This window comes from Danio rerio, chromosome 2 (assembly GCF_049306965.1).
Source record: "Danio rerio strain Tuebingen ecotype United States chromosome 2, GRCz12tu, whole genome shotgun sequence".
NCBI classification, from domain to species: domain Eukaryota; kingdom Metazoa; phylum Chordata; class Actinopteri; order Cypriniformes; family Danionidae; genus Danio; species Danio rerio.
The window spans coordinates 22,962,023-22,975,891 of NC_133177.1; the positions used below are offsets into that span (position 1 = coordinate 22,962,023).

The 13,869-nt window shown below is 36.5% G+C and overlaps 1 protein-coding gene across 2 annotated transcripts in view; it reads right to left on the bottom strand.

The window, feature by feature from the left end:
- Nucleotides 1-13,869, bottom strand: part of dpydb (dihydropyrimidine dehydrogenase b) — a 303,194-nt gene that overhangs the window by 105,623 nt on the left and 183,702 nt on the right. For both annotated transcript variants that reach the window (XR_012386199.1, NM_212893.1), the window contains 1 exon segment: nt 2,009-2,092. Coding sequence is in view for 1 of the 2 variants with exons in the window: in NM_212893.1 (NP_998058.1) it covers nt 2,009-2,092 (84 nt within the window). In the remaining variant the exon portion in view is untranslated.

The following is a 13,869-nucleotide window of genomic DNA, read 5'->3' on the forward strand; positions in this document are numbered from 1 at the left end:
ATAATTTAATTAATTCTGAAAACGTACCCTACATACATTTCTGGGGATCACAAATTTTATAGTCAAAGGAATGTATGGCTGCATTTTATCTTTAAAATGGGGTGGTCAGTGGTAACCAGCTGACCCCTTACCCCCAGTTGAACGGCTTTTTCTGTTACCAGTTTGTTCATTGGTTATTTTCTGTTACCAGTTTGTTCAGTGGTTTGCCGCATACGTCGGCAGGCTTGAGATGCAGGGTTAGGGTAAGGGTTAGTTTTAAAACTGCATTTTAGAATGAAAATGATCCGCGTCCACCCAGCATTTCTGAACAACTCTCCATCCCAATTACACTGCTGGAAACGCATATCATGTGACCACACACACACAGTCTCTCTGACATGCACTGCAGCATATATACCCAGATGAGAGCTACGCTGGTTGGACTGTTCATCAGGATCTACGACTGGATCTAATCTCACTATATTTGTTATATGTGATATTTAATACATCTTGTCTATATCTAACAACATATTTTCTGACTTTGGTCTGTTGAATCTATTATTTGTTCTCAGATAACGTGTTTTGGCTGAGTGCGAAGATAGGTTAATAATTACTGCATAATTAACTGCATACACTGATTCTGCACATTTGACTGATTGTTTGCCTTTATTTCCTATATTGTATAAACTTATTGAACGTTATACTTTTATAATAGCCATTATTGATTATTAAACTGATATTCAGCAAAAGAGAGGGTAAGTTTCATATTTTTAATGAGAATAAAAGGAGGCAGTGATGTTATAGGCTCCATTTTGTTATAAATATACAGTGATTATGACAGTCATATAAATATGCAGCAAGATGCCTCAACATTTCTGTTAAGTTTGTTAAGTCTGTTAAGTTTCTAATATCAAAATGAAAAGAGGCAGTTCCTTAAATCATGCTTTCATTTTATTGTTAAGATAGGTGAAATAGCATAGCCAGGATGATGTGAATGAGGTTACACTTTCTTTTTAAATTTAGCCGACGTGTCCTCGGGAGTTTGTTTTCCATACCTTGCGAAGTCTGAACTTACAAGGAGAGGATGCAAGACTGAACTTTGTGTAGGCTACTTAATATTGAGGGAAAAGCCCTAATCAGACTGGCGAATAATGTCTACAGCCCCGCCTTCATTTTCAGGTGTCTCCGTTTTCCCCCATCCACACTAACATGGAGCAGCAGCGTTTTAAACTGAAAACGGTCTCTCCAGCATTTTCAAAATGTTCTTTTCGGCACTCGAAAACTCCAGTGTAGTGTGGACGAATGGCATAACAATAGCCAAACTTATGCATTTTAAAACTAAAATGTATTATTGTAAACGGGGCCTTAGTTGCGGAGTCTTAGCAGATTTTAAGCAAACGATTAACCAATACTCTAGTGAGATTTAGTAGACATGCAGTTGCATGTGTTATAAGGACCCTCAAAATTAAGTGATGCTCTATTTTTTCCCTATTTTTACAATTGTAATACCAATATTTCATCTTATCTTATCTTAGTTGAATAATAGATACATATTTCAGATTGAAGCATGACATTGCGATTGCACACACAACTAGATCCTGAACAATGAAAAAACACAATAAAACTGTATCATGATGAAACAAGATCATAACATCAAGAACATTTGGTTCAGCAAAAACATAAAAATTAATATTATAAATAAAAAAATACAAACAACCTATTGCTACTATTGTATAGAAGGATAGTATACACTTTAAAATATTTAGAGAATAATGACTCGAACATCTGTCTATTTCACAGTCACAAGGTTAATTTTTGGTCGATTTCACAGGCACTTAATTTATGTTATGGTCCCTGCGTCCCTTTTATGATCCTGAATCTTAACATTATACAGTAGGTCCCCATTAACACTAACTGTAAAAGCAGTCTGAATAACAAGCTTTGTGTGTCATGCAGAGGAAAAACCTATACAGTATATGAAACAGGCAGATTTTTCATTTTTGAAATCAGTCTATTTAGTCTGTCTTACCTGTCCACAGGCCAGTCCCATACCTCTCTCCCCCATGCCATGAGGGCAGGAGAGGTTCAGCTCCAAAGCATCAGCTTGAGACTCCTGTCGAGCAGAAATGAAGAAAACATCACTATAAATATTTATATAGTCATTTCTACAAACAAAAACAATGCAACAATACATTCAGGGCATTTTTTTTACTTTTTTAATACCAAAGGGAAATTGACATGTCACAGCAGAGCTTTTCATACTATAAAATAATTAGCATATATAAAAAGGCAATAATATTAATAGAATTACATTCACACTGCACATCTTAGTTTCAAACAACGAGCAGACACTAGAGCATATCTACAGTATCAGTGCTTTTAGAATTCTGAAAAATTCATCTAGTATGACTTTGCTTATACAATCTTATCACTGTTGGTAAAAATGACTTCCTGTATCGTTCCCTGTAACACCAATGCTTGAGCTAAAAGAGCTTGCACAGGCTTGGGCTGTATCAAAAAAGGGATGACATTCTTGCTTCATCATACTGACAAATTTACATTTAAATACATGCAGAAACTAGCATGTCTTACATGAAGAAGTGCATTTTCTAAGCATTTCTAAAGATCAGATTGTACTCGGTGTACTTGAATGTGCGTTTGAGACTGATAACAGTACAATCACTCAAACATGCTCAGGATGTGGGCCATACATGTTTACATCATGCAATCACAGATGAGATGCAGCAATACTCAAACAAAAATTATCATATTAGACGAAGAGAGGTCTGTAGATATGATGTACATCCATTCTACAATTATTTGTAAATGTTAAAAAATGTAATGTGTGTATTTATATAGCGCATTTATTGTGTATGGCCATACACCCAATTTGCTTCACAATCATGAGGGGGGTCTCTCCACACCACCACCAGTGTGCCGCATCCATTTGGATGATGCAACGGCTGCCACAGGACAACGGCGCCAGTGCGCTCACCACAAACCAGCTATTGGAGGAGAGGAGAGACAGTGATAGAGCCAATTCGGTGGAAGGGGATGATTGGGAGGCCATGGTCGTAAGGGCCGATAGAGGGACTTTGGCCAGGACACCGGGGTTACACCCCTGCTCTTTCACGAGAAGTGCCATGGGATTTTTAATGGCCACAGAGAGTCAGGACCTCGGTTTAACGTCTCATCTGAAAGACGGCGCCCACTGACAGTGTAGTGTCCCCTTCTCTTTTACTGGGGCATTAGGACTCACACAGACCACAGGTTGAGCGCCCCCTGCTGGTCTCACTAACACCCCTTCCACATGTTGTAAGTGGTTTTACATGTAGTTCTATTTGATATTGTTATGACAATCACAACACGTATTTGTTCTCAAAGAGGTCATTCGAGTGTCAGACTTATGATAAAACAAACAGACAAGAACAGAGTAAAAAAATAACAAATATTAAATGACCATAATTGCCTCGTCCTAGATTAGATTGCAATACATCTGCATGTTAGTCAAGAACACAAACCACTCCACTGAATCACTTGATGTTCCCTCAAAACAACGTAGAGTGTATAATTCCTCAATTTGTGAAATTGGTTTCAGAATGTTTCAAAGCTTCAACACATTTGCTTGAAGTTTGCCTGCCCACCACTACATGGAAATACTAGAAAAGACTAAGGCACAAGACACAATACAATTTCCAACAATGATGATGTGTGAGTGTGGTGTCTAAATGTTGTGTCAGTGAAATCAGCATCCAGACGAGTAGACTGTTTCAGCTTTGAGATACAAAGCATGATGGTAGATGTAGTCCGAGTGAATGGCCGGTGGAGTGTTCATATAGCAAGTCAATAAATTAATACCATTGGAGTTTTACGGTATAAAGACCAAGCCGTTATTTTAATAGGCGGAGTTTACAGATTACAAGCATGATGTGACTGCGTCTAGATTGCAAGCGTATTTTTCTAGGAATGTGATGTTAATCGGGTAGCCTTTGCTCCTGTTCAATCAAAACTTTCCAAGAGAACACAGCAAACCTCATTACCACCCTTAAAGACCACCACAAATCGGCAGTCTTCAAATTAAACAAGTAGTGACAGAAAACACCTTTAATAACATAAGAAACATCCACATCCTAAATAACCTACCACAACTTCTTTTGTCATCATTATATTTTAAAAGAAAGTCTAAATGCTTTCATAGATGCGTTTTGAAAGATTCGAGAGGTGATCTCTCTGCGATCGTTACAAACACGTGTTTTCCAAACAGCGGGTTGTGATCTGTATGAATCACAGATCACCTGTGATCCATTACACCCCTAATAAGCAGATGTGTTTGATTAAAGTTGGAGCTAAGCTATCCAGGACACCGGCCCTCCAGAACCAAGGTTGCCCACCCCTGCTTTATATTAAGTATAATACAAGCTTAAACTTAAACATAAGGGAAAATGCTCACTGTTTTAATCTCATTATAATCAGTGCGGTCAATTAAACACAATCTGGAGCCTGCATATTAATGATCCTGTGTGGGGAGTCAGAGTCGGTGTATTGTTGAGATTAGCATGTTTTTTACCAGGATGTTACACGGTGAGCTTTGAGTCTCACGGTATACAATTTAGGTATATCCAGATCTTCATTAAACGGCATCTTAAAAAAAAAAAAAAAAAAAGTAAATAAAACAGCGAAACATGGTGCATCATATCTTTGGAAACATCACCTGGTTTGATATTTTTGGAACGGAATAAATATATATTTTAATACACTGAAGCGTCTAAATATGTAATGTGTCCAAGTATGTAAAACAGCAGGAGCCTCCCAGAAGCCGTGAAAAGAAAAAGAGACAAATCTATAACAAAAAGAGAAAAAAAGCACCCTGAGCACTTCCCAGCATTCAAAAGGCATAAAATGGTGTGCTTAAAATAGACCCAGAAGAACTCTTTGACATGTCAAAGCTGCCACAGAGTCGTCTTATAAAAAAGGGAAGCAGAAAAAAAGGCAGCACAGGTGGATGGGGAGCGAGAGAGCGAGCGAGGCTGCTGGAAGTGGGAAAGCATTCAACAGGCAATTACGCTCTGGCGGCCGTTCTGAACCACACTGAAATGGGGAGAGCCAGAACGATTTCTCCGCTACACACCCTACAAACCTGCTGCTTCAGACACACAGCCATGGCTTTCCTAAAGCCTGACAGCCATTAGAGAGAAGAGAAAAAAAAGAGAAAGAGAGAGAGAGCGCGATTTGGCTGGGTTTGAGAGACACAAAATGACAGACAAGGCAGGCAGGAGACAGAACTGTGCAAATCTACTCCAAGGTGTGCTGATATAAGGTGCATAATATATTATATGGCCAAAAATACGAGGACATCTGCTTTGTGAACATTTCATTCCACAAATGATGGAGAATAATTTGATGTTGGTCCATACTGCAATAACACACTTCTCTGGGAAGGTTTTTCTGGGCAGTGCTGGAATTTTTACTTCTACATCAACATTGCTGTGGTTAGTACTTGTGTTAAGTGAAACAAGTTTTGAATGGATAATATGTGAATAAAAAAAAAGTACCTTAATTTATACATACAGTCAGAATTATTAGCCCCCATGTTTTTTTTCTCCAATTTCTGTTTAACTGAGAGAAGATTTTTCCAACACATTTCTCAACATAATAGTTTTAATAACTCATCTCTAATAACTATTTTATTTGATCTTTGCCATGATGGCAGTAAATAATAGTTTTTTTTTTTAAATAAAAACAATTAAAACTGCTTTTATTCTAGCTGAAATAAACCAGATAAGACTTTCTCCAGAAAAAATATAAATAAATAAAATTTCCTTGCTTTGTTAAACATCATTTGGGGAATATTAAGAAAAACAAAATCAAAAGGGTAATAAATCCGACTTCAACTGAATCCGAAGCTGATATGATCTGCTATGCTTTTAAATGCAGTGATCAACTAATGCAATGAAAAAATAATCTTTAAAAAATTACTAATATTCAGCAAAAGAAAAAAGTCATACAGGTTGGAAAAGAAATGAGGGTAAATAATATTAGCCGTTTTAGGGCGAATTATTGTATTTATTTTTACTTTACATCCAAATATGAATATTTTAATGACTTTTTAAACCATTTAATACTTTAAATAATAAACTAAAACTGCCAGTAGTTGGAAATTTATTTAAAGCATTACAACAGTTAACTCATTCGGCAATTAAGTATGTTAAGTACACGTACACAGATTTTTTTTGTAAAGTTTTCCCCACTTTGGTTAAAAAAAATCTCTATCCACATGAAAACGCACTGTGATGTATGTTAAGGGCATGCCGAACCAGCAGGTGGAGATGACAATTACAATGCTGAGTTCACAATCAAATGAAGAATTAAGTATATTTCAAGAGTTCACACTTAGCTAATGCTTGATACTGATTGAAGGTTTGAGATGCTATCCCACGAGAGAACTCTGAGCTCAAAGATACTTGAGCCCAGGGCTCCTGCCTGGTCATTTAGCACAATAGGGGGTCCAAGGTCAGGTAGGTCTTGAGAGCTCCCCATTTTAAAGGAGAAAACAGGGGGATTTGGTGGATGGGAGAATTCTTTAGAAATGAAGGCAAGAAAGGCTTGCTATTTATACTTGAATTCGTCAGATTGGTTTATCATTGATTATTGATGTGAGACCAGCTGTGGTCAATCATAAACTGCATACATTTCAATTCAAATGTAGAAACAGAGGCTGATTACTGTCCTGAGGTTGAACAACACTAAAAATAGGGATGTTTGTATTAAAGAGCCTTCTTTAATTTATATTGTTCATTTTTAATTTGTAGTGTAACTTCACAGTTAAAGTTTTAGTTAATTTATATTAAAGCGTCTTATTTAGTTTGTACAATTCACTTTTTTATTTAGATTTTGTTATAAAATTCTAATTTAGTTATTGCAGAAAGGATTTTATTTTGTAAAAAAAAGTGCTGGATTTAGTGACTAAAACGTGAATCATGAGATTAGTATCGTGAATCGTATCGAATCATGAGTCAGGTGAATCATTACATCCCTAATACAAAGCAAGCTAATGATCAATGAAACAATTAGAATAATAAAAATAAGAAATATTAAAATAATATGATGACAAGCAAAAACATAACCATGACAACAGAAAGAAAACAATGAGACAAACTCAATCCCAATTCAGAGGATGCATCTTTCTGTGATGCAATACGTATACACATAAATATACACACACAAACACAAACACACACACAAACACACACACATACAGAGAGTACATGTTTATATAAATAAATGTCAATATGTTATAACTCCCCTGAAGGGAAAAATGAACCAATACAGTCCTACACTATTCATATTCCTCCTCCATCAAACTTTACAGACGCCAATATGTGCGTGGACGGTTGGGAATGTGGGTAGCCCTCTCTGTCAGATTCAGATTTCACGTCAGTCCGAGATCCGTTTGTCAGACTGCCAGATGGTGAAGAGTGAGTGATTAATCAGAGAATGCATTTCCCCCGCTCCCGAACCCAATAGTGACGAGCTCTTCGCCACTCCAGCTGATGCTTGCCGTTGCTCGCGGTGATCTTAGATTTGTATGCAGCTGCATGGCCAAGGAAACTAAATTTATAAAGCCCCTGATGAACAGTTCTTGTGCCGTTCTGTGTTTCCTGAGACTGGTGGATTCAAGCAAGGACAGATGATATTTCTGCGCAATGCACCTTAACATTCAACAGCCCCATTCTGCGCTTTTCACCTGTGACTTATATGAAAGATGGCATCTTTGGACAGAATCAAGTTAATTTTATTTGTGATTTCCAACAATGGCATGAAAGAAAACAAGAGCATCACCTGTGTGTTGTAAGAGCTTTTTGCGTGCTCAATACAATAGAACAACTTCAAAGCTGATGATGACCTCTTATCTTGAAATAGTAATAAGTGCATGACATCAAAGCCCCCCACTTGAACGACAAAAACAAAAGACAACTATTGTGTTTGTCTAGTTAAAAATAAGTAGACCTGCATGTATAGCAGACTCTCCTATAATAGTAATTCTGGGCTTCACGTAGCAAAGGGGTTGTATTATTTTAATGGTCCTCATTAGTCATTCTGATGTCTACACTACCTGACAAAAGTCTTGTCGTCGATCCCAACTGTAATAATAACAAATAATAACTTGACTTCTAGTTGACCATTTGGAAAAGTGGCAGAAGGTAGATTTTTCTAATGAATCATCTGTTGAACTGCATCCCAGTCATGCCAAATACTGCAGAAAACCTATTGACCCAAGATTCTCAAAGAAATCAGTCAAGTTTGGTGAAGGAAATGTCATGGTTTGGGTTTACTTTCAGTATGGGGATGTGCGAGAGATCTGCAGAGTGGATGGCAGCATCAACAGCCTGAGGTATCATGAGATTTGTGCTGCCCTTTACATTACAAACCACAGGAGAGGGAAGTTCTTCAGCAGGATAGCACACCTTCTCATACTTCAGCCTCTACATCAAAGTTCCTGAAAGCAAAGAAGGTTAAGGTGCTCCAGGATTGGCCAGCCCAGTCACCAGTTCATGAACATTATTGAGCATGTCTGGGGAAAGATGAAGGAGGAGGCATTGAAGATGAATCCAAAAAATCGTGATGAACTCTGGGAGTCCTGCAAGAATGCTTTCTTTGTCATTCCAGATGACTTTGTTTATAAGTCATTTGGGTCATTGCAGAAATGCATGGATGCAGTCCTTCAAGATCATGGGAGTCGTACACAATATAAATTTTCCACTGCACTTTAACTTTATATTCAATACTGCACATTATTTCTTTTAAGTGACAAGACTTTTGTCTAAGCAAAGTCAGACCTTACTGTCCTGATTAAATAAGTAAAAATCAAGGCATGATTATACTTTATTTTGGTGAAATAAGCGTAATCTAGAGGCCTTTGCCTTTCATATAAGCCTCTTCTGATACCAAGTCTTCAAGTGAAGTTATTATTAGTTGTTCTTAAAACTTGGACCTCTGTCAGGTATTGTATGAGTAACTTCCCAACTATATGTTAACAAGCATTTAGTTTAGTATTAGTTAATTGTTATGCCTGTTTTACACATACTCCGTCTGCAGTGCGTATATTTTTCTGTGTCCACATTAACTGGTTATAGCTTTTTTTTTTCTCAATGCAGTTGCACTCTGGCAGTGTGTTCCAGTTGTGGTGTGTCAGAGCTCTGCACCATGTATATTTTTGTGCTGTGTTGGATACGGAGAATAACAGGTGGCAAAATTACTATTGATTTACAAAAAATAGTAAAAATGGTATCATATACGCATGCTTAAAGGGTAAAATGTTCATTTCATTTCATCTTCCTTCTGCTTAGTCCCACACTTATACACTACGGGTAATTTTGTTAATCCAATTCACCTTTAGCGCATGTCCTTGGGCTGTGGGGTAAACCAAGAGCACTCTGAGGAAACCCACACAAAGGGAGAACATGCAAACTCCACACAGAAATGCAAAAGCAGAAATAAAATACATTTTATACAGTTCAAAGATGGTGACGAGAGAAAGTCAATCACATTGCTGGCTGGCTGTTTGTCAGAAAACTAGTGTGTAAGATAAAAGATGCCATATTATTTTTCCTGAAATGTCTTTTGCGAACAACAAAACGGTTACACTACATTACTCAGAAACTAGATGATATGAATGATTTTTCCCTTAATAACCCACAGATTGTCTTGTATAAAAATGTGAAAGCCAAGAAAAAAAGATTAAACAATGGTTTCCTCAACTATTATTTTTAAAGTGCAATGTTTAGATGCATTTAAATGTTACTTAAATGTTAAATATTTTACATAAAAAACGCAAATGAGATATTTATCATGCACATTTTGGCAGTAAAGTCAGTTCTGTGAGGAAAAAGATTTACTACTGAGCACAGAGCTGTGACTTACTGACAAAATGTGCACAACAATCACAGCTTTGGCTGAATCATGATTTTGATTACAATTGAGTAAGACTAATGATGTATGGCTAACCTTAAAGTCTCCATGAACCAGAAGCTGTGACCGTTATTTTCCTTTGTATTGTGACACAGTTCTTAGAGAAATGGAATATTAAATGACAAAACAGTGAGCGTGGTACTGCAATCTGAATGGATGTATATAGTAAAGTAGGCATTTCATTCAGAAAGATCAGGAAAAGTGTTTGGGGAGAGTTATTAGAACCTAACAGACATCTCCTGCTCAACTATTCAGTTTGTTGTTAAAACTGATAGTTGGAGCAGCTTGAATGAAATGTTAGCTATGCCCAATTCCTAAGATATACGTAATCTGACAATTAAAGCTATGACCAAATGCTAAACGGCACATGTGCAGTCTGTTGCACTTTATATTCTAGTACATGTACTTAATGTGTATTTACAATGCCTCTTCTAAGAAAGCGATTTTTTATAGTTAGGTTCAAGGGTACGTTTAGGGATAAGAGATTACATAAACTAGTAGGGAAATCAGATCTGTTTAGGCAGATGTCCACTCTATGAATGGCACCATATCATAATGGCTAGGTGTACAGTCCCCATGTATCTAACCAGGCTTTTGAAACAATTGAATGAGAATTCCTCTGTTGCTGAGTTTTACTATATCCAAAGAGGATTGACCGGGATATATGTAATGTCTTGCTGTTGTCGCAGTCAACTTCTTTGTGTTTTATGAGAACTTGCCACCAAGGTCATGTTAAGAGTGGTTAAAAATATATCAGAAATTTTATTTGAGCATCCAAACTGACAACTATCAATACAAATCTGATTGGAATCATATTCAATGTCCTTTGATGGACACAAAGCCTTCTAGCCAACAGTCTAAAAGGGACCATCAAAATCAGATGTTACCATTAAAGGTTACTGCAGGATGTACTGTGTTACAAGATTATGAGGTTTTATGTAAAAAATATATCTTTTTATATTAAAATGTCATGTTAAATATGTACTACTTACCAATTCTTTATTGAACTTAGCTAATAATAAAAAAGAAAATAGTTTCAAAGCCAATTTTGAGCATTTTCATTGTATGGCGCAAGCTTTGAGCTGTGACTTACCTGCAGGACTCCGAAAAAATGATGTTTGTTTGTGTGTGTGTGTATGTGTGTGTGTGTGTGTGTGTGTGTGTGTGTGTGTGTGTGAGTGAGACAGAGTGAGTGGAGAATGTCTGGATACGCTCCATTAGACAGCCAGAGGCCTCAACACAAACACTGATCAGACCTGACACTAACTTTGACAAGAACTAACCACTCCAGTGTGATCAAAGCCAGACTGCCCGGCCCAATCCAGCTCATAGCTACATCAAGGCATCTTTGATAGACAATTCTGTTGGGCCCTTTAACATAGTGCACTTCTTTAATGAATTAATTAATGATTGACATTAAAAGAAAAAAAAAAAAACTGAACCCTTCTTCAGTTAAAGCAAGAATATGTGAGAATTTGCTGCTAGGACTCTCTAATATCTTCTAAGTCTTTGAAATGTCATAAAAGCACAGGGAGTATGACTCATCAAAATCATAACCCAAAATCCAAACAGCACAAGTCCAGGGAAAATCGGAATAAAATACCACATTAATGGCGCTGACCTTATTCTTTGAGCACGAGCAGGTGCAGCCATTCGAATCTTTTTTGGCTCAAGACTTCCGCTCTCAATCATTTCCACTGACTTTTAGATGTTAAAAACAGCTTGTTACTCTGCTAAATGTTGCAATCTGATATTTTCTTATTATATATTTCTTCTTTTGAGTATAGTCTAGGGCTGCACGATTCTGGCCAAAATGAAAATCAAGATTTTTTTTGCTTAAAATCAAGTTCACAATTTTCTCACGATCTGTAGATGTGAAATAAAGTTTAATATGATTACCTTCAAATATATGGTAAAACAGCAACAATAATAGGCCTATGTGTAGGTCTACTGTTGGTTAAAATGCTACATTTTGCATAGTTCATAGTTCATAGACTTTGAATGGTGAATTTGAATAGACTTTAAATTTGTCCTGTTCGTTCGCAGAATACAACTATTCTAATTTAAAGTTGAGTATATGTTTGGGACATGTGCGTTTCATTTGTTATTAAAAACATTATAAGGCCATTTTTACACTGGTAAAATAAAACATTTATCATTTATCAGATTTCCTCTTGCATTATTTGCAACATTATACTGTATAAGCTAGATTAGTCATATTGACCCAGCAAACATTTAGTTTCATGCACAACACTTTGTGTTAGCTATAAAAAAAAAAAAAACCTTTACCGCTAAGTGCAGCTCATGTTGTGGCTGCCGCTACTCTTAGAAAAAAAAAAAAAAAAAAAAAAAAAAAAGCATACACGCAAATCCTACATCCCACATGGCTCTCTAACGATCGCTCTGTGCAACAAACTGAATGTTATTTACAACTTCATTACCTATTATTCACAGCCTATGCAGGTTCTGTTCACTAGACACTAGATGCATAGGGCACATATGCATCCTCTCGGTAGTAAACAAACGTGATTTTGCGGCCATGAATATGTCATTACCATATGACAGAAATAACATTTTGGGGTGAATTATACCTTATAAATATGGTATAAATACCATTGGAAGGTGTCCATGTTGCTGAGCAAAGTATATAAAACAATGTAAAAAATGCGTCCGTTCGCCTTTACACTTCTCTCATGACCTTGAAAATGTAATTGCCAGAATCGTAGGTAAGCTGGATTAAGATCGTCTGACAAGTTAAATCGAGATTGCGATCTTTGTTTAATTAGTGCAAAATTGTGGAAACTGAATTGGAAGTCCTAAAATGATTGCAAAAATAAGCGTATTGCAGAAATAGGGTCAATAGTTGCATGTCAATTTACTGAGCCCCAGGCCTTCCAAGATGTAAGTGTAACTTCAATAGAACAATAAAGAAGATTTTTAGTTGTTCCCTGCTATCAAATAATGTTGGTCATGTGTTGCCATCACTTTGAGATTTAAAAAAAACATATGTATTATAAAAATGTATTAGACGGCATAAAAGAACAAGAGAGCTGACATACTTGGGTTTGTTTATTACAGAGAAAGAGAGAGATTGTTTTTCTGTTATCAGTACTTTAATACCTATTTTGTTCTGACAAAGTTTTCATTTTACTCATTACATTTTCCCACAAATATTTGTACTTCATCCTCCTTACTTTTTTTAAACCTGGCACTTTATATTGGTTTACACTTGACACAATCTATATTAAGCAATCATTTAGGTCATAAGACCACAGTGCCTTGTCAGGAACCACATGTAGTAATTATGATTTGCATGAACATGGTTTTTGAATCTTAAACAGATGTCATCCACTGACCTCCATTATATGGTGACAGAGTACAAAATTTTAACAAAGCAAATGTAAATAAATGTAGTAAAACAACACATCTTTACAGTTCTTTTAAAGAAGGTAAGTTACCTACATGTTGGATGGTGTGAGTAAATGAATGTGACATTTTCATTTTTGGATGAACTATGGCTTAAAGATTATTTTCAAGGGATGATATCCAGTCGTTGCTGAGAGTTCTGTGATTGGTGAAAGTTTGGCTATTGCAAGGATATTTCAAAAGTTTCAAACACTTGCCCAAGCAAACTGCCCAGGAAAATTTGGTTGGTAAACACTTTAAAACTTCCATTGATCCATGTCAATTGTTTAATTACTCGAGGTACAGTACATTACTTGTTGTGCTCCACCTTTTTTGAGATCTTCTGTTAAACCCCATCCCTAGTCTTTTTGATGTCTTACCACATCTTTGACATTGTTGATTCATTACCTCCAAATAGAACCATTGAGACCAATATCCCACTTAGGCCCTTTGACCAGTTGGCTCTGCTTGGACTCGGACTTGGACTTGCTGCTAAGCTTCACTATGGACCATTGT